The sequence below is a fragment of the Colletotrichum aenigma genome, assembly GCF_013390185.1.
Source record: "Colletotrichum aenigma strain Cg56 chromosome Unknown KSG_Cg56_contig09, whole genome shotgun sequence".
In the NCBI taxonomy this organism is placed as follows: Eukaryota; Fungi; Ascomycota; class Sordariomycetes; order Glomerellales; family Glomerellaceae; genus Colletotrichum; species Colletotrichum aenigma.
Window position 1 is genome coordinate 657,682 of NW_023500915.1, and position 19,488 is coordinate 677,169.

Below are 19,488 nucleotides of genomic sequence, written 5' to 3' on the forward strand. Positions count from 1 at the left end.
TTCACAAAGAAGAAAAAAAGGCTGTCGTTTCCATTCTATAAGATGAGTATGGTAGTACAGTTCCCGCCACAACTTCCGCCCCTCCCGTATTCTGCCGTGGAGGGGCCCTTTTCGGAAGGAGAGGTAAGTTTCTTACACTGAGAGAGGCCACCACCGCCCGCTCAGAGACCCCTGAGCTGCGTGTTGTCCCGCTCGTCAACCCGCTGATACCGTTCCGCCAACACCTCCTTGACCGTCTTGGTCAGCCCGCTCGGCTTCTCGTACCGTTGGTGCAGCGCCTGCTGCACAGGCGAACCCGCCGGCAGCACCTTCCCGTCCTCCTTGATGCTGACCTTGTCTTCGACGATGCCCGCCGCCTGCTGCACCTTCACGACAGCGGCGCCGGCCTCATTCCTGCCCTTCTCCACGACCTCGCCGACGACGGCCTTGACCTCGGCCGCCTTGGCATCCGCCGCCTTCCGCAGCTCGGCCGCCTTTGCGCGCGCGGCCTCGTCTGCGGCGAGCGTCTTTTCCCTCGCGCGCTCCCACGCGCTCTTGGCCTCCTTGCGCAGGCTCTCGCCCTGCTCGTCGGCGAGGATGGCGCCCTTCTGCGTCGCGCCCTCGACGACCTCCTTCGCGAGCGGCGCGGCCCTGTCGCCGGCCGCGGCGGTCTTGTCGATGGCGCCGCCCCAGAGCCGCGCGACGTTGCCCTCGAGGGTCTCGCGGACCTCGGCCCAGTCCGTCCGCTGCGCCCACCGGACGGCGTTCTCGACCTCCTTGTTCCAGCGGTACTTTGCCGACTCGACGAGGTTCTCGCGGTCCTTGACAGACTGCTCGGAGCGCGTCAGGGGAGGCGGCAGGCGGAGACTGGGCTCGAGGAGGGAGGAGAGGACGTGGTTCTGGGAGCGGAGGATGTGGGATTGGGTCTCGCGGTTGCGTTGGTGGGCGAGGACGGTTAGGTAGGCGACGCCTAGGGTGAGGGTCACACCGCCAGTCTGGTTTGCGGATGTTAGTTGAGTTTCGTGGCTTATGGGATTGAGTGCATCATGCGGGGGTTGAGAGACGTACGAAGCCAGTGGTGAAGCCCATGATTGCACTCGTCGATTTACTCTCCCGGTTCCGATTTCGATTGGGCGCAATTGAGTTTCGTCTTTTCTGAGAAAAAAGTGACGGGCCTCACGGTATCATGTTGCGGACGTCGAATGTGTCCGTCGTCGGAGGCCGAATTGGGTCTTTCTGCTGTCGAGAAAGCGGGACTGGGTCGTCGGGCCCTTTTTTGATATCGGCGGGAGCTTTTTGTCGAGGCGGCGGAATGACGTTAATTAATCGGACTGGCCCTTCGGCGAGCGAGCAACTTTCAGCCTCTCCGGGCTGGTGGACATAGGTCGGTCGCTGAGCGTGCAGGGGTACCAGCCTGTGAGTGAACAGCCACAGGCGCTGAGGGTCCCGCACTAGCAGCGGCCAGGCCAACCAGAGCGGGTGGCTGCCCACCTCACCCCTCAGGGAACCTCCCGGGTGAACGCCGCCAGAGGCCAAAAATTTGGGAACCAGAACGAAGGAGAAAAGGCTATCGCGACTTCCGACGACAGTTGCTTCGCTGCTGCACCTGCGCCGGCCCCCGTTTGACCACACAACGCAGAGGCCATTGAGGAGGCTCACTGAAGCGACATTCACCGACCTCGCCAATCGATTGAGACGCCGAAGCAGCCATGGCGGGAGGTCTCACCAAGTACAGGCACTTGAGCCGCAACTCGTCGGCGCGACAGGCCCTCCTCCGCGGCCTCGTCACCTCCCTCGTGACCCACGAGCACATCCAGACCACCTACGCCAAGGCGAAGGAGGCCCAGCGCATGGCCGAGAAGCTCATTACTCTCGCGAAAAGGAACAACGAGGAGACCAAGCGGAAGGTCCAGGCCATGCTCTACGTACGCCACACCCACCACCGCTGTCTGGATGGTACCATAGCAGGACGGAAATTTGACTGACAACGATCTCTAGACCCCCCACGACCTTCTCCCCAAGGTCTTTGGCGAGCTGCGCGAACGCTACGCCAAGCGCCCCGGAGGCTACACCCGTGTCCTCCGCACCGAGCCCCGAAATAGATACGACCAGGCTCCTTCCGCCATCCTCGAGCTCCTCGATGGGCCGCGTGATATCCGCTTCGCCATGACGGCCAAGGCTGTCGCCAGGGACATGAAGAATGGCAACGAATCTACCGAGCTTACCCTTAAGAACAAGCAGAAGGTGACGAGGTATCGCAAGGACGGCAATCAAGCCTTTGACGCCTTGGTGAAAAGGTTCAACGAGCATCCACCAACCAAGCAAATCAGACTGGGAAAACCTTACAAAAAGAAACGTGGACGCATCCCAGGATCCAGGAGAGCGAAAAAGGAAACAGTCAAGGCTGAGGGTTCGTCAGGACCTGACCTGGACTTGAGGCAGTGAAGGCATTGGTGCGGTAGGAAACGCATGCTGAGGCAATGCAGGGACAGACGTGGACGGCGGAGGTGCTCAGAAAACGGCCTGTAAACCTTTTTTTTTGGTGTATCATCAACGAAAAATACCTGGCCAGTCTATAGATTATGGTCGTGTGGGGTATACGTGTATACTATGACAAAACAACTTTTTCAAGCCTGCCAATTGAGCAGGCGCAACTTCCATCTCTCTCTTGTACCCTCTCCCGATTTACACAAAGTCAAAAGTATCACCCTTCTCCTGGATCATCTTGCCTACGCGCTGCGTGCCGACGATGCGCTCCAGCCTCATGACATCGTATTTGGAGAACATGGCCCTGATGGTACCCTGTCCAGGCTCGATCAGAAGGTTCTGCTCGCTGTGTGCAAGGTAACCTCCAGCGATCTCGCGGTAGAAAATCGGGTTGTCCGGCAGGCCGTACATGATTACCCGCTGGACGCCGCGCAGGTTGTACCGTCTGAAGTGGTGCGCACGCTCCGTATACAGGAGAACCTTGTGCCGGCCGGTTGTGAAGTGAGAGCGAGCGCGGGATACTTCGGGGACCTCCGAGTATTCGGAAATGGTGCCGAAGGAGAGAACCCCGACGGCGGCATTGGTGGCGAAGTAGTTCCTCACGCGGACAAAGTCGAGGTAGGAGGGGATAAAGATGAGGGTTCCGCTGGTGTCCTTGGCTCGCTTGATGAGGGAGGGGAGGATCGCCGAGACGAAGTAGTCGAAGCGGGCGTCGGGCTCCTTGTCGATAGACTTGGCCTCGAAGCGGGAGAAGGTCTGACGCGCCTTGAGGCCGAGCTGCTGGAGGACGCCGGAGTAGTCTGCCTGGAATCGAATCTTGCCGGCCCAGTTATGGCATTGGGTGCGGAAGAGCTCCGTCAACTCTGGCGTGTTGAAGGCGGAGAGGATGACGGTCTGTCGGAAGTACTTTGACCAGTCCTCGAGGTACCAACTGCGCACACGACTGAAGTCACACCCGTGGGCGTCCTTGGGCTGGAGGTTCATGTGCTCAAAGATATACTCGACGTGCTCCCAGTTCTGCATGAGCTGGGCGTCGGCCTGGTCGACCACAACCAACTCAATGGAACTCAAAAAGTCATAATCCATCTTCTTCTTGTCTTCCTCGGAGCCGATGGCCATCCGCAGACCCAAGGGACTGGCGAAAAGAATGTCCGAGTTGTAGAACTGGGAGAAGTACTTGATGGTCTTGCGGGTGAACTTCATGCCGATGCGAAACATGTCGTCGTCGTTGCCTTCAAATAGGTCGCGAAAATCTTCAGGCTTGTCGTTGCCAAACTTAACCTCTTCGTCGGTATAGGCTTCCTCGAAACGCTTTCTGTTTTCGCGCTGGTCGGGCGCGCAGAGCGCTTCGATGGTATTCACCATCTTCAAGCACGATTGTCGCGTTGGCAGAATAAAGAGGACCTTGGGACGTGTGAAACCCTGATCTCTCAGCTCCAGGTCGGCGTTTTCTTCCTTGGCCAGCTTGTAATTGTTCTTGATGACGCGGTCGCGAGTTCTACACAATGTTAGAGAAGCCCCTGAATTCTGTCGGTTTGTAAGAGGATCTTACTTGAAGACGTGGTTGACGGCATGTAAGCACACGAGCTGCCTCAAACCTTCCGAGTTCTTGATGTCGCGATCGTCATATAAAACGTCGTTGTAGTTGAAAAGAACCGGTGCCATTGCTTGCTGCAACGTGTTGAGTGGCGAGATCTTTTTCGACGCAGACTCTTTGAGCTTCTGCTTGAGCTTGAGGCTCTCCAAGCTTGAGATTGGCGATGGGATTGACGGCGCTTCTGAACCTTCAAACTGAGGATACGTGACGACAGCTTTAGACACCTTGGACATGCTTCGCTTGAAAGTCCAGCCATTCTTCTGAATCGCCTTGACCTTCTTCGTGTAGGTGTCTTCATCGGGGGTCGCAAAGTGGTTGTCAAATGGATCCGTCGCATCAACATCATCTTCGTCGTCGCTTTCCGCCTCCTCATCAGCGAGATCGGCTGAAGGGTCCTCTTCCTCGGCCTCATCAACCCTGTCGACGTCCTTCTCACCAGCCTCCTCATCTTCATCCTCGTCTTCAGAAGACTCCTCTGCTGCTGCTGTCGCCTTGGCGGCACTCTCAGGCTTGCCGCTGTCCAATTTTCTCCTCTTTGCACTCGGCTCTGTGGATTCTGTGAACCCTTGCAAGAGTGCCATGTAAGGACGGGAGTTCTGAGGTTGCTCATCCACATCTTCGTCCTCCTCATCATCAGACATGGAGACATCAGAGTCTTCCTCCACTTCGGAATCCATCTCCTCACCAGACTCAGAACCAGACGACCTGGTTTCATTAGTTTGTGAAAACTGACCCAGAAACAGACAAACTTACTCATTTTCTTCCAGGCGGGCAGTGTTGAAGCGAGATCGACCGGGGCCGCCTCCTCTACCTCTGCCTCTGCCGCCTCTTCCACCACGCCCGCGAGCACCACCTCTTCCTCCGCCCCTGAAGCCAGCACGGCCTCTGCCTCGAGCACCCATTGTCTTGAGACTTATTCACTTAAATAACCAAAACGAAGGTGAAAAGTGGGAAATGAGACAAACAGACACGCATTCACCTCGTCGCAAAAAAAAGTTGTAAGTCGGCCATGCTCAGCCTTGCAGAAATTCCGCACCAAAGTCACCAGCCACAGCGGGGCAATCCGACGCCTCGAAAAACTTCTTATCGGTGCTTATCTTAGCGCGCACAACCTAGTCCGAATCGCAAAATCCCGCCCGCCAAAGCGAAAGGGTACGCCCGCGCTGGTGCAGAGAGTTTCGAGAATTTTGAACGACCATTTTCCATCGCGAATAGGGACCCGAGACGAATCCACTTTGCCAGCAGTCAATTTTGGCCCGTCCACCACCGGCCAAACCCGCCCCTCCCTCCTCCTCCTGTCCTGCCTCCCCTTTCTCTCCCAAACGCAACAAACCTCTCTTACGTCGGCCAACTATTTCGACAACATACCTGCCCAGCATGGCTGTCGCCGAAACTGAGAAGTTCCTCCACCTCTCGCGGCCCATCGCGCCGGCGACGGTTGGCCTTCAGGGCACTATTGCCCCGCTCACCGTCAACATCCAACCCCAGGTACGAACACCTCGAACTCATGCGCTGCAGAACCTCCTCGTTTGCGCCTGAGCCACGCACTATGCAAATGTCATCATAGCTTTTGCATACAGCATATTCACCTCTTCAACCTTGGTCGTCGACCCCTCTTCTAGTTCACCCCAAGCTAACGCTGCCCCTCCCCCATAGGCCATCCTGTCCATTCTCGACCATGCCGTTCGAAGAGACATCCGCGATACGCAATCAACCCGCGTTATCGGCGCCCTCGTCGGTGTCCGCTCCGAAGATGGCACCGAGGTCGAAGTGCGCTCCTGCTTCGCCATCCCTCACACCGAGAATGAGGACCAGGTCGAGGTGGACGTCGACTACCAGAAGAACATGCTCGCCCTCACCCTCAAGGCCTCCCCGCGCGAGTCCCTGCTGGGTTGGTACACCACCACCCACGAGCTCAACTCCTTCTCCGCCCTGATCCAGAACTTCTTCGCCTCCCCGGACACCGGCACCTTCCCCCACCCCGCCGTCCACCTGACCATCAGCACCGACCCGACCGCCGAAATCGAGGCCCGCTGCTACATCTCCGCCCCCGTCGCCGTCAACGCCGAGCGCGCTGCCGAAAGCTGCCTCTTCATCCAGGTGCCCCACAAGCTCATGTACGGCGACGCCGAGCGCAGCGCCCTCGAGGCTATCTCCATGGCCAAGGACAACGAGGACCGCGTCGCCCCCGTCGTCTCCGACATCGAGGGCCTCGCCCGCTCCATCGAGCAGGGTACCAACCTGATCGAGCGCGTCAGCGAGTGGGTCAACGGCATCCTCGACGAGGACGAGGAGCCCAACCACGCCCTCGGCCAGTACCTCATGAACGCCCTGTCTCTCGCCCCCAAGGTCGACCCCTCCCAGATCGAGCACGACTTCAACAACCACATCCAGGACGTCCTCATGGTCTCCTACCTCGCCAACACCATCCGCACCCAGATCGACCTGTCGCAAAGGCTGGCGACGGCCAACCTCACCGGTGGCGAGAAGGATGGCGAGGGCAAGGCGGCCGAGGGCGGCGAGAAGGGCGAGCAGCGGGGTCAGCGTGGTGGCAAGCGTGGTGGACGTGGCGGCGGCCGTGGTGGTGGCCAGAACAGAGAGCCCAGAGAGCCTCGGGAGCCCCGCGAGCCGAGGGAACCCACGGAGTAAATGCAGCTTTAATTGTCGACCAACCAAAAAAAGGGGTTTGCACAGTACATTCTTTCTCATGGAAAATTCTGTGAGAAGATGGGGGGACATAAAACGGGGAGAAGGGAACCGTCGGAAGTTGAAAGAGCAAGTAAGCCAGCAGGCGGTGCTGATTATTTTTTTCATCCCGCCGCAAGGTAGCAAGCATGGCATCATGAGGAATTCCACACTTGAAAAACCGTCATGGCGTTATGGCAGTGGCAGGATAGACGGCCTAGGGTTAGAAAGCGCTAGGCAGTTGCAATGATGATATTCACGCTTTCATGCACAAGTTCAGCATAACACACATATTTCACATGACCTTTTGAGATAAAACCTGAGTGACAATTAAGTTGCGTAAAGTGCTCTAGCATGCAATAGCCTACATGATCTGATGCCATCCTGTCCTCCGTTTGAACGCCAATATGCTGTACCTTGTAAACCCCCAGACGCCAGTCGTTCTACCAGAGACCATCTACAGCGACGTCAAACGCGCACCTAAACGCCCATGTTCGGCTTTTGCGGCAAAGTAGCAGGGTTGCCGTAGTGCGGCAGGTGGCTGAACGTCTGTCCGGCCGGGCCCTGAGGGATGACGGGTTTGTTAGGGATGTGAGGAGACGGGTTTTGGGGGAGATGTTGAGAAGGATGCTGCGGCGGAATGTGAGGACCCGGTGCTTGGGGGATGGTGTTGAGATGGTGAGGGTGTTGTGATGGCGGGCCGTGGTAAGAGGGAATGGAGTTGTTTGACCCCTGTCTAGCCATACCATAACCTGCTACAACGCCGTACGGTGCAGGCGGGCCCGGTTGCTGGTATCCGGCATACGCCAGGTGAGGTGAGCCGATCTGGGGGCTGCCATGATGGGATCCAGGGGCGCTGAACGGGGGTTGAGGCGGCTGCATCGGAGCCATGCCGCCACCCGGGACAAATGATTGCGTCTTGGGGTTGAAGGCGTGACGGTTGTAGCTACCCGGAATGGGATGCTGGCTCTTAGGGTCATTGGGGTTGACATTGGCTGGCAGCTGCCCGTACATATAAGGCACAGTGCTCTGTCCAGGCGGAGCGGACATGCCCCGCGGGGTGTAGGATGCTGCATTAGGCCCGGATGGCGGCATCGCCGCTGGAGCCGGACCTGGCGCAAAGCCCTGCTGCCAGCCGGCTTGGGCGGGAGCAGGTCCAGGAGCAGGTCCACCATAACCCCGAGCAGCGGCGTTCGGAGGTGGCTGGAATGGAGGTTGGCTGGTCTGAGGAGAATACTAGCACTAAGTCAGAGAGGGATGGATTGCGAAGGTAGCAGAGCTCCTTACCTGGGCCATGTTAGGATACGTGTTATAACCTGAGTTGGGCATCATCGGAGCAAAAGATTGTGTCGGAGTGGTGTTGTAGGGAGGAGGCTGTATCTGATTCGAATAGGGTTGTTGAACCGGAGCCCCGTACTGATTGGACACAGGGACATATTGCGGCTGCGGCATCCAGGTCTGTTGCTGAGGACCCCAGTACGGGGTATAGTTGTGTCGTGAATCGAAGCTGTCCGAATCGTCACGTCTTTGCTTCCCAGTCTTGCCCCTCTTTCCAGCATTCGATTTGTCTCTCGCCGAGACGGAGCTGGCTCGTGAAATTCCATTTTCGCCCTCGTTGTCTGCAGTAGCTGTCAGCCGGAGGTGTCCACATTACCACATCTGTGACAACATACCAGGGGTTGACTCTCCGGTCTTCTCCGAGTTGCCAAAGATCCTCTCTCGGGCCTGCTTGTAGGCCTCCTCACGTTGTTCTCTCGACAGCCTGTTCTGGTCAGCAAAGAAAACTACTCAGCCAAGGGGCAATGACGCACTTTTGATTCCCAGCCGCATTCTTGTCCTTGGAATCACTTCCAGTTTCGGACGTGGGCTTCGATGGCGAGGCGCTGGCGGTTGCAAGCTCCCCATCCTCACCACGTCGCATGATCTTCATGGGGAGAACGGCAGGAGGCGGTGGCGTCTCAGCACTAGTTTCCGGAGCCGCAATACTAGCTAAAGACTCGGGAACTCTGGCGTACGGAGTTCTGAAGATTCGCACAGATCCAATTCGTGCTTCATATTGATGCGTCATTCGATAGTAATCAGCCAACTTGTGGGTTAACATTCTGCAGAATGAGTTGGATGGAGGAAAATCCATATAAGGTTCCCTGTATTTGTCAGTACGATGCTCCCTTACATCTGGCACCGGGACTTACTTGGAATTTTGAACAAACTTGATCAGTTCCGCCTCTAATCTAAGCAGAAAAAGTCGGTCCTTGGGAGACGCCATGGCTTCTAAAAGCTTTTCATCCGGTGCCTGCCCGTAGATCGTGTTCAAGAGATTGGCGGAGTCGGGTAAGTTGGCCGACAGCGCATTCGCAGAAGGCTGTTGCTGATCTGAGGACGCGCTCTGCGGCGTAATCATGCCCTGGCTCAATGATCCAGATACGGGTTGGGCAAGACGGCGGTCTGGCATGTCGCCGAGCTGGATGATGCCTCTAGCACGCGCGGCGATGTCTGACCCCATCCTAGAGTTGGGCAGGTTCGGTCCGCGAAACGAGAAGGCGTCATCGTCTTCGGCAGCAGCAGCTTTCACGCTGGCACTGTCATCAGGACGCAGAGATTCCTTCTCATCAAGCGCAAAGGTAGTTCCTGAAGTAATGCTCTTCCCGTCTAAACTAGCAGGCTTCGTTCCAAGCTCGGAGCTTGAATCCGCTCTCTGAGAATCATCCGATCCATCCTTAGTTGCGGATTTTGATCTCTCGGTGAACGTTGAGCCCGTTCCGTTAACGACAAGACTGGGAGTTCGTCCAATGTTCAAATCCTTCAGTCCATCGACGACGGGGTCGCTTGAGTCGGGCTTCTTGGGCGGAGATGGCTCGCGCTGAGTGGCCGTCGATGCGGTTTTCGTAGAGCCCATGGCGGCAGATGGATGGTTATCGGCGCCGTTTGCAACAACAGGTGTGGGGGCGCCGGTCAGCGTAGGCTGTTCAGGGCGTTCTTGGGATGGCGCGGCGACTCGTCGCACGGTAGTGACAGGAGGATAATCTTTCGATGCCGAAGCAGCGACCTGAGAAAAGTGATCGTTAGCACGCGGCGCAAGGTAGGAGCTCATAGCCTCGGGACGAACGATAGACCGGGGAGGTATGCACCTTTGCGAAAGATGGTTTGGGTATGTCCGTTGGCATTTGGGCGGTAGCCATAGCTCGAGTCGATGGCTAGGAGTTCGTAGGGCGTTGGATAATAGGATGGAAGTGAAGGTCGTCGTCTGATGGGTATAGTTGCGCTGGAAGACAGCAGCGCGCGGGGGGGACGAATTGAATTTCGGCTCAAGAACGATTAAAGACGGTATCCGAAATCAAGGAACAAAATGTATCAAGGCGGGCCTGCAGAGCGAGAAAGAAGTTCCGTGGATCATTGTCGGGAGAGGGCTGTCATCGTTGCTTTCGTATTTTCCGTCAAGGTGTTGATGTTTGATGGCGCCGGTACTCTTGTTCGTTGGAGAAACTGGCTGGTTGATGATGTCCGACGATGCCTCGACTTGGTCTGCGCCTGGCGGCTATCTGTTAGCGGCTGTAGCCAGAGCTTGTTCGCAGCAAGACGGCGGTAGGGCGCACGGCAGATTTGGCGAGGCGGCCAGAATTTCGGCGAGCTGCGAGGCGGATAGACCGTCACAAGCAGGCGTCAAAGGAGGGGGTGGTGGTGTGGGTGGTGTGGTGTGGGCGACGTTGGTGGGAGGAATTGGGAAGAGAGCTGTGTGGGTTTTTGGATTGCGCTGGAAGGGGAAAACAGGATGGGGAAACTGGAGAAGGCGGAAAGGAAGCGACACTTTCGCACCTTACCTCACTCACTCACCCACAGAGGCTCGCCAGCTGTCTTGCTTGCTTCAAGCAATGGATGAACAGACAGGGGGCTATAAAGTCTGGAAGACAACAAGAAGGTTCTTCCTGCTTTTCAATTCCGGGTCCTCTTCCGCTCTCCTGTTCTCTCACTGAGACCTTGAGTCGCTTAAAGTGCTCTGTCTCGCGTTGCTTCTTGAGCCGTGGGTCTGTTCGATCGCTCCCCTCGGTCGAAGAGCCGGAGTTGAGGAACAAGAAGCTTAAATGCCGACAGGTCCTTGACGTGCGGATAGTGGTCTCAAGTCGGTACAGATGGTGTCAGACAACTGCCATCCCCCTCCGCAACGTCTTGTGGGACGTCAGGCTGAAGAATGAGGTATGGTCACAGATATTCTGGTGAGGACTGAAGAGGTCTCGGGCCTGAATTGGCTGGCGAAAGACAAAAAGGCCACAGCCTGAGCCAAAAGTGGCTTAGTCCCGGCAGATTCCTAACTCTGGAGTGTGGCTGGTGCACTGCTGGTGCACTCCACTGCGAAAAGGAGGCTGGAAGACCCAAGCCAAGCGAAGCGCGGTCACTTTTCCGTCACTGGCTGCTTTAGCGATGCCAGCTGGCACACTTACGTAAGGCGTGCCGTAATTCAGGGTCCACGAGCAGTCCAGCACTGCTGTCACCTGTGGATGTGACGTCTCCTTCTGCTGTTCGCGCCTGCCCAAGCCTCTTTCGGTCGTGAAATAATCGATGCCCCGGGCCCGTACACTCACTGGCTTGCAGGTCTCAGCTCCGTCGGAAAGAGTTCACACTCATCCGCAATCACATCCTTAGCCACAACGACGCTTTTACACCCAAGGCTTAGACTCACAGCAACTGGGCGAAACGAAACATTGTCCGACGCAAACCCACCTGCGACACTGCAGATCTAAGCCCTGAAATAGACGACAACCGAGACTGACTGACTGGTGCGGGACGCCAGAACATCAATAATCGACGTCTACCAGCGGAATCCACTATCATCGCCAATGCATTCCTATAGAGGACGTGGCGGCCCTCGCCAGCAAACACCGGCCAACGTCCAGTGTCAAAAGTGTCTGAAGAGAGATATGTACAGTACTGCCAGCGGCATCGCGAACTTACGCTGACTTTCGCAGAACGTCACTATTCATATGAGTGTAAAGAGTCAGCTGCAGCCAGACCCTACGTGTCTCGGCCCTCTCGAACGCAGCAGCTGCGCAATCCCAAACTCGTGCCCAAACTGACAAATGATGTGCCGGATGATGCGCAGAGAAAGTCAGTCACACATATCAGTTTCGCGCCTGTTTTCGTTTATCGCTAACCAAAGTACAGAAAAGGTGTGGCGGATGAGGAGCTTGCGAAGAAAGAGGCTGAGAGAGCCAGGAAGCGGGAGTTGGAGGAGCGCGACGAAGAACTCATCAGGCAGACAGAGGCGAAACGTCAGCGATCGGAGTCGGTTGATTCTGTTTCCACCATCTCGACCAACCGTTCTGCCTCGCCGCCACCCAAACGTCGTTCCCCGTCACCCGCACCCGCTCGCCGCAGCTTGAGGTCTCCTGAAGACGGCAACGGAAGTCGACGCAGGTCCTTCAGCCCCGAAAGCGATGATGATCGCTCTGTATCCCGGAGGTCTGCAAGAAGTCGGCAGACGCAATCGCCGCCTCGCCGCCGCCAACGGTCTCTTTCCAGAGACAGCCGCTCTCCTCCTGTCAACAGTGCCAGGAGATATCGCGAGAGAGGAGACGATTACGCAAGACCCGCTGCCAGACAAAATCAGGCACCCCGGCGTTCTCGTGAATCTCCTGGCTCCCGAGAGTCTTCAGTGTCGCGTGATGGTGGTGTTCGTGGCAATCGACGGTCTTTGTCCGCATCTCCTGACCGACGGGGCCCAAGATTTGACAATCGTTCAAACCGAAGCGGCGAGAGAAATTTTAGAGGCGCGTCAACTGGCCGATTTGGACGAGGCGGCAGGAACGACAGGCAAGAAAGACAACCGGAGCAGAGACAACCCCAACGCGAACGCAGTCTCAGTCCATTCAGCAAGAGACTGGCCCTGACGCAGTCGTTGAATACGGGCAGATAGCCGTGGGTATCAATTAGTTGTAGAATCGGTGACATATCCGTCCCCAAGACCATAATACAATGTACTTTTAATGTTCGCATACAATGCCTTGTTCAGACGGCCAGGTCTTCGTCCAGCTCCCTCTCGCGTCGCTCCTCTTCTTCTTCCTCTCTCTCTCGCACACGCAGTCCCTCCACTAATGCGACGCCATCTACTCCCGACGCGTTGCCTTCTCCGCTTCCTCCCTCGACCTGCTTCGACTTCTGAGCATTGGTAATGCGCTCTCGTACGAGTCTTGCAATGGCGTTGTCCGTCCTGACATTGAGAACCTCCAATTTCTTCTCCAAGTCCCTCTTCAAATCCCAGTTCGGCTTCTTCGGCTGAAGCTTGAACAGATCGATACCCTTGTCGTCCTGCGCTTCCTCGGCTGCCTTCTCCTTCACGTCGGCTTCGATGTCTGCCGCCTGCTCCTCCAGCGTAGGCTTTTCCAGGTCTTGTATCGGTGGTGCCTCGAAGCCAAGCTTGGGTCCGCGCACTTCGGGGTCGTAGTTGCGGCCCGATAGGTGTATCCTTGCGACATCGTTCTCTATTGCCGGTGCCGACCCCTCACGTTCTGACTCTGGCGGCACAACTTCGTCTCCGGGTTGTTTTCTCTTGAGATTTTTGAGCTTCGCAAGGCGGGCCTTACGATCGTCGGCGGCCGCGCTTAGGCTCGCGTGTGAGCTCATTGTGGCGTTGTAGGTAGATTTGAGTGCTTGTGCGTGAAGTGACGGGTTTTCGATTCGCTGACGTCTAGAGTGGTATGGGAGGTGCGTTGCTTTCTTAAGATAGGTTTGGATCAAGTAGGCCGCGAAGTCGAAGGTTGCCAGTTGGGAAAGCAGATTAGTTTCGTTATGGGCTGAAATTTATTAAGGTAGAGAGGTAGACCAACTGGAAGCTGGAACGCGGCGCACGGCAGGATTGCAATGCTTCCACATTGCGCTAAGAAACGGCTGCACGGACTAATTGCTGGCACCTGCCGCTGCGCTTAAGCGCCAAGGTAGTTAGCAGGGGTTCGGATCTCCCCGGCGTCATCTGAAAATCTACATTCAACGCTCAACGTTCAATTTCTCTTTTATTTTCTCACGGCAATCCATCCAGACATACGCTGGATCTCTGAGTCTCACTGGTCCTTTGATAAACGCACCTACACATGCTCCGGGCCATTATTTGCAAGCCATGTCTGCAGCGATATCAGCAGCTTGGCCTTCGGCCTTTCACCACGTGCAGAGGCTATTTGCTGCCTCAAGATGCCGCACGTGAGGGGGACAAATTCATACAGTTTATCAACAAAAAAACAGAAGCTGCTCGCAAAGAAAAACTGCAACACACCATTACTTCTCCGCCTATAGAGCAACAGGAATTGAACACGCAGGAACCTACCGTACCAACAGCTTCGTCTCCTCCTCACATGGTCAAACTATGGGTTCACGAGTCGAAACACAACAAAATCGATCAAGCCATCCGCTGGAGTTATCTGCACCATGTACTCGATAAAAACCAAGCCAAGGCTTGGGAAGAGTGGAAGCATGGCTTCGCGAACATCATCGAATGTCTGGCGGGACACGTAACCAGCAATCCACCGGCTCGACTCCTCGAAGGCGAAGCTTTCGAGAGCGCCATCAACGATTGGTCTTCCTGGGACAACAGGGAGAGAGAGGAGCTATTCAACACCGTTATCCTTTCTGCGCTGTGGTTCTGTCCTGGTAGAGCAGTTGATGTCCTGCAGACTATCACACAGGATTGGCAGCCGCCAGCTTATGCCATGGTAGATGTCATTCACTTCCTCGCCATGTGGCAAATAGAGCTTCGCGGAGATGAGCTCCAGACTCACGCTGCAGCTCTGTGTGACTTCGTGTTGGGGCATGAGTTTCTCGTGCACAGGCGCGATAACGGGCGTTTCGAAAACATGCGTTTTCGACAAAACACCATCCACAACCTTATGAGATACGTCGACCCTGCACGAATACATGCCCTATACGAAGTCTTATCTAAACAGGAGCATCCGCTGCATCTTAACACCCTCTTCAAATTTGCTCATCGGCTATCTTCGGCGCCGGTTTACAAGCAAGCGTCACTTGAAATAGCTATCCGCGCAATGCAAGCAGAGGGCAAAGAAAAAGGAAAAGGACAGGCCAACGGAGACCTCCAAGGTTCAGCTTGGCGAAGTCTTTGCACATCAATATTGTCTTTGAATCCCGGAGACGTCGCACATGGCGAATTTTCGGCCGCGGATGCGTTCAGCGTGCTACTAGAGCATGGTTTCGTCCCCAACATGATCAACTACACGGCAATGATTCGGAACCTATGCTCATCGGGCGCAACTGAGAAGGCTTGGAAAGTCTACGAGGCGATGAAGGGGAGTGGCATCGAGCCAGATTCGGTGCTTCTCAGCACCCTGCTTGACGGCGCCAAGATGGAAAACTTGTCTGGGGTCATCAACAAGATTGTGGAGGAAGCCATCCGACTCAAAGCTGTCGACACCGTCTTTATGAACGACCTCTTGTACTCGATCCTTCACTTTTCTGAACTTGAGGCCAATGAGAAGCGGAAGCTAGGTCGGGCTGGCGTCATACCAGCCTTCGGCCCTATGCTTTACTACTACTCCAAAGCCTTCAACCTAGCCCCTCTACAGGCTCTTATTCCTATGAACCTGTCCATGCACGTTCAGCAATACGGAAACAATTTGCCCCCAGAACGGCAGTTAGCTCGGCAGGTGTTTCCCGGTCTCGACGCAGCTACTTCCGCGGTCAGGAAAAAGATGGACCCGACAGCCTCCACGCTGGGTATCATGTTCATCGCCTTCGTCAAGAATCTTGCGCAACCGATTAAGCTCATCTCCTTATACGCCTACCTCCGACAACTGATCATCAACAGGCATCCTATGGCAGTACAGCACGTTAAAGAGAAGGGCACCTTCATGTACGACGTAATTCTCAAGGCCCTGATGGGGCACAAACACATGCAGCGACCAGCACTGGACATCGTCGGCGACATGCTCCATGATACCCTCGCGGAACGGGAGGCCAGCGAGAAGGAAACAAACGCCAGCCAAGAGACACAACTCCATCCACCCCCGAGCATTTACACCTGGAACATTCTTCTTGCCGGGTTCCTATTCAACCGAGACAAGGAGACTGGCGGCAGGATTCGCACGATGATGATGCAAAAGGGCGTCGAGCCGAACGAAGTCACCTGGAACACCCTCATTTCAGGCTACGCTGGACTGCAGGATGTCGGAAAGACAGTGCAATCGCTGAAAGGCCTCGAGCGTGCCGGCTACGAGGCGAGTGATTTCACTATCAGGGGTTTCTCGAGGTTGGTGAACAAGGAGAGGGCGTTTCACCACATGGAGAAGGGTTTGGATCTGGCCAAGGTCAAGCAGAATGCGGCAACCATGACGAGTCTGGAGCAGGCCGCGCCAGACAATATCGGTTCCAGCGCCTGGAGAGTGAACCTGGACGACCGACCTCCAAACACGCCGAGGCACCCGGTTCGGATCGTGAAGGTGAAACATGGGAACCAGTTGTTTCGAAAGATCGAACGCCCGGGGCCAGTGTCTGAGAAGACAAACAAGCAAGGGATGATCAGATTTGTATAATAGAAATGATACCAAGCGAGAGGGACAGGAAACATTCACCTCTCAGAAATGAACCTCGCATGCGCTGATGCAATACATTCAGTCTATTGACAATGCGATAAGTCCTTCCGCACAGGTGATTTCAATCTCACTTAATTGCGTCGCGCCCAGTAGAGGCGTCCTAGGTGCCTGTTCAGCTTAGCATATAAGGTAGCGCTATCCTCATAGCAACTCATCTCTTAGATTAATTCACTGTCTCTATATTACATAGCAAGCAACGCGCAGATTCTGCGTAAGATAGAATGCCTACAAACCTTATTCTTAAGGATTAATAGAGTGAGAGGGTCAAAAGAGTTCACCCCCCCTCCCCGGTGTCGAACGGGGGCTACATCTCTTAGTGCACATGCTGGGACATCTCGCTTAGGTCGATCGATCAGGGAAGGGAGGGGCTCGGTATCCGTCGGTCGGTATCGGTCGGAGGGAGGGCAGCCTGACGTCGAGTAGGCATCGGCGGGTCTCGATCGGGTTTCGAATGCTCGTCCTTGGCGATACCGCTTACTCAACAGTTTGACCTGAACCACTACGCCTTAGTGGAATGCCTTCTGCTGTCGGTGAGATCTCTTGGGGACCAAGCCGTGTAAGTAGGTCCTCTTCGTTGTTGTCGTTCGCAATGGGAAGGAGCGGGTAGGTAAGGGGGCTGGGTGAAAGGTGAAGGTGAAAGGTGAAGGTGAAAGGTGAAGGTGAAAGGTGAGTTTGAGTTGGGATGAAATTCGCTTGCGACAGGCAACCATCACAGGCACGTGGACGGACTTAAGGAGTAGGTTTTCAAGGTCGGGCCTGAGTTTAGGTCTACTGGAGATCTCACTGGGAAAATGCTCTATGGAAAAGGGATTGGGCGTGAGGCTCCAGGAACGGAATAGACGTACCGTGATATCAAGGGACGAGATGGGAAGGTGCTCAGCGCGACGAAGAAAAAATTCTAAGAAGCAATGGTCAATAAGCTACTCGAAAGTGTGACCCGGATCAACTTCGAATGACTGTGTGTTATGCTGTGGTATTATTCTGGTAGTGATAACGATCCACAAGACTATGCCTCCTTACCCCTGAGATCACCCAAAGACACCAAATTTCTCCCTATATCTACGACACGTAGGGGCTCAGCTACAGTACATCATGACCCGAGCCATTATGAATGCTACTAGCCTCGTCTTTGTAAATCTTTGCGGCTAACACGTTACTCGGCAGAGTGACTTTGAAAGAGGACGTGTATGCCATAATCCTATTGAAACGCAAAAGGATTAACGATACAAGAAACATGATATTTCCGGTCTATACCTGAATCGGAAAGAACACCTTCTGGAACTAATCGCTTGCTGATAGCAGACAGAGGTAAAGACTGGCCATGTAAAACCCAGTAGAGCATGCCAATTCAGACCATGAAGAGACGTACGTTAGCGACCGAGGCGAGCTTACAATTGCGACTTCAATATAATACGGATGAATCCGGCCACATTTCCATCGAAGCAACATGAGTGGAAGCAGCTGCTTCGGGGGCTATCTGCCACTCCAGAGCTAGCTTTGGGCATCCTGCAGCCGATCGAGAGCAATATTGGAAGGCGCCATGTTCTCAGCTTTCAAGCGGACTCACGATTTGTTGGCCATCGCAGACGCAGAAATTAATTGCATTGCGTTCCTCTTCCGCAGCCAGCCTGCAATCGGTACTGCTTTCAATGCCTCTCTTGAAGTCAAGTGACACATATCGGATCGACACATGGTACGTACTGCTAATTCAACTTTCGACATGTGCTTCGTTGACCGAGCCTCGCTATAGTAGCTACAGATGGTGTGTATATCATTACAGTCCGTTTCCCCAGCCGAGCCAACATGAGCATATTAGACAGGGCAATCAAACGGCCCTCCTCCAGTCCCGGCATGAATGCATACCAAGGTCGTCTGGCCCTCCAAACTCCTGCATGCTCTGGTAAACCAAAAACTTCTCCTTTTTTAATTTCTTTACGTGAGCTTCTGCTTGATGAAGAAGGACCGCAGATGCGACAGCTGCCAGGTGCAAGTGACGGCAAGCACGACAAGCTGGATTAGCATCCATCGGATAACACGGGCGTTGGTAGACTCGGACTGGTCGCGGAATTCGGCTTCGCGCTCCTATTTGGTGGTTAGCAAGGCACCGAACAAACCATACAACACGGAAGAGATAACGTACACGCTGGAAGACCTGTTCTCTGCGGATGTCGGAAAGGCGGTTGTTAAGGTCCTTAACACGGGTGGCGATATCCTCGAGCTTGCTCTTGTCAGAGCTCTCAATCTCGCTGCTCTCGCCGATCGCGAGGTCCAGCGTCAGACGGATGCCACCGTTGTGGGAGTGCTGAGAGAGCCAGCCGGCGCGGCCAGAGGTGGAGGACGGGGTGAAGCAGAGCATGTGGTCGCCGGCATCGGCAGCCGTGAAGGTGAAGCGGCCAGAAGAAGAGCCGCGCTGGGAGACGACGCGGTGGTCGTTGTCGAAGGTTTCCTGGAAAGATTGACAGTTAGGTTAGGTCTCTCATGGAAGCAAGTGCGCTTGGATCTTTGCAACTCGCAGCATCCTGGGTCTATGGAGCTTCAGAGGGATGATGCAAATTCAGGGGGTAGCTTACATCGACAGAGATGTAGATGCTGAGACCATCGTGCTTGGCCCACTGGTTGATCCTGTCATCCCACTCCTCAGCCGTGTAGTGGCCAACAACGAGCGTATCCTTAGGGAGCTCCTCGAAGAAGCACTTAGGCGAGGTGCCGTCGATGTAGAAGTAGAGCGCCTGCGCGACGGCGCTCATCGAGAGCAGGGGCAGAAACGGTCTCATCTTGTGCGACGGTGCGAAGCGAATTGACGGGACGGGAGATTGATCGAATCGTGGGGGAGCAGTGGGTTCGCGATTTGGCGCTCGTCGACCGTTGTCCTTCTTCTTCTGCCGGGGCTCGAGGGGGTGGACGTTGGAATTGGAGATGTCGTCTCGAACAGGTAGCGCCAGATCAGCCAGTTGCTGGTACCCACAATAAAGTCCCAAGGTGCGCGGGAGGTCGAAGCTGCCACGTTCGAAAAATTGGCGGCCGACAAGGGTAGCATTGGCCTTTTACAGGTGGGTCACGTGCGGTTCAGAAAGAGAGCCTGCGCGCTGGATGCGACCTCGCGTCGTCGATTTGAGAGAATGCAGCACTTCTGGGGCCCTTGCCGCCATTAAT

The 19,488-nt window shown here is 55.3% G+C and overlaps 8 protein-coding genes across 8 annotated transcripts; 3 read left to right on the top strand and 5 right to left on the bottom strand.

The window, feature by feature from the left end:
• Positions 1 to 161: 161 nt before the first annotated feature.
• On the bottom strand, positions 162 to 1,068 carry CGCA056_v012913 (uncharacterized protein; the record flags this gene model as incomplete). The annotated part of the gene is made up of 2 exons (XM_037328157.1): positions 162 to 974; positions 1,048 to 1,068. The coding sequence occupies 2 exons, from the start codon at positions 1,066 to 1,068 to the stop codon at positions 162 to 164; spliced, it is 834 nt and encodes a 277-aa protein (XP_037172729.1).
• A 620-nt stretch (positions 1,069 to 1,688) lies between these two features.
• Positions 1,689 to 2,424, top strand: CGCA056_v012914 (54S ribosomal protein L8; the record flags this gene model as incomplete). Its single annotated transcript, XM_037328158.1, has 2 exons — positions 1,689 to 1,904; positions 1,978 to 2,424. 2 exons carry the CDS (start codon positions 1,689 to 1,691, stop codon positions 2,422 to 2,424), a joined length of 663 nt encoding a protein of 220 aa, XP_037173527.1.
• Positions 2,425 to 2,664: 240 nt separating this feature from the next.
• On the bottom strand, positions 2,665 to 4,965 carry UTP25 (U3 small nucleolar RNA-associated protein 25; the record flags this gene model as incomplete). Its single annotated transcript, XM_037328159.1, has 3 exons — positions 2,665 to 3,964; positions 4,019 to 4,768; positions 4,817 to 4,965. 3 exons carry the CDS (start codon positions 4,963 to 4,965, stop codon positions 2,665 to 2,667), a joined length of 2,199 nt encoding a protein of 732 aa, XP_037172785.1.
• A 475-nt stretch (positions 4,966 to 5,440) lies between these two features.
• On the top strand, positions 5,441 to 6,712 carry CGCA056_v012916 (Eukaryotic translation initiation factor 3 subunit F; the record flags this gene model as incomplete). Its single annotated transcript, XM_037328160.1, has 2 exons — positions 5,441 to 5,551; positions 5,720 to 6,712. 2 exons carry the CDS (start codon positions 5,441 to 5,443, stop codon positions 6,710 to 6,712), a joined length of 1,104 nt encoding a protein of 367 aa, XP_037172726.1.
• Positions 6,713 to 7,228: 516 nt separating this feature from the next.
• Positions 7,229 to 9,927, bottom strand: R3HDM1 (R3H domain-containing protein 1; the record flags this gene model as incomplete). Its single annotated transcript, XM_037328161.1, has 6 exons — positions 7,229 to 7,984; positions 8,036 to 8,367; positions 8,422 to 8,510; positions 8,560 to 8,892; positions 8,941 to 9,794; positions 9,877 to 9,927. The coding sequence occupies 6 exons, from the start codon at positions 9,925 to 9,927 to the stop codon at positions 7,229 to 7,231; spliced, it is 2,415 nt and encodes an 804-aa protein (XP_037172727.1).
• Positions 9,928 to 12,748: 2,821 nt separating this feature from the next.
• On the bottom strand, positions 12,749 to 13,363 carry cwf18 (Pre-mRNA-splicing factor cwf18; the record flags this gene model as incomplete). Its single annotated transcript, XM_037328162.1, has 1 exon — positions 12,749 to 13,363. One exon carries the CDS (start codon positions 13,361 to 13,363, stop codon positions 12,749 to 12,751), a length of 615 nt encoding a protein of 204 aa, XP_037173555.1.
• A 722-nt stretch (positions 13,364 to 14,085) lies between these two features.
• On the top strand, positions 14,086 to 16,275 carry CGCA056_v012919 (Pentatricopeptide repeat-containing protein; the record flags this gene model as incomplete). Its single annotated transcript, XM_037328163.1, has 1 exon — positions 14,086 to 16,275. The coding sequence occupies one exon, from the start codon at positions 14,086 to 14,088 to the stop codon at positions 16,273 to 16,275; it is 2,190 nt and encodes a 729-aa protein (XP_037173559.1).
• A 1,992-nt stretch (positions 16,276 to 18,267) lies between these two features.
• Positions 18,268 to 19,109, bottom strand: ERP1 (the record flags this gene model as incomplete). Its single annotated transcript, XM_037328164.1, has 3 exons — positions 18,268 to 18,417; positions 18,476 to 18,781; positions 18,906 to 19,109. 3 exons carry the CDS (start codon positions 19,107 to 19,109, stop codon positions 18,268 to 18,270), a joined length of 660 nt encoding a protein of 219 aa, XP_037173086.1.
• Positions 19,110 to 19,488: the final 379 nt, after the last annotated feature.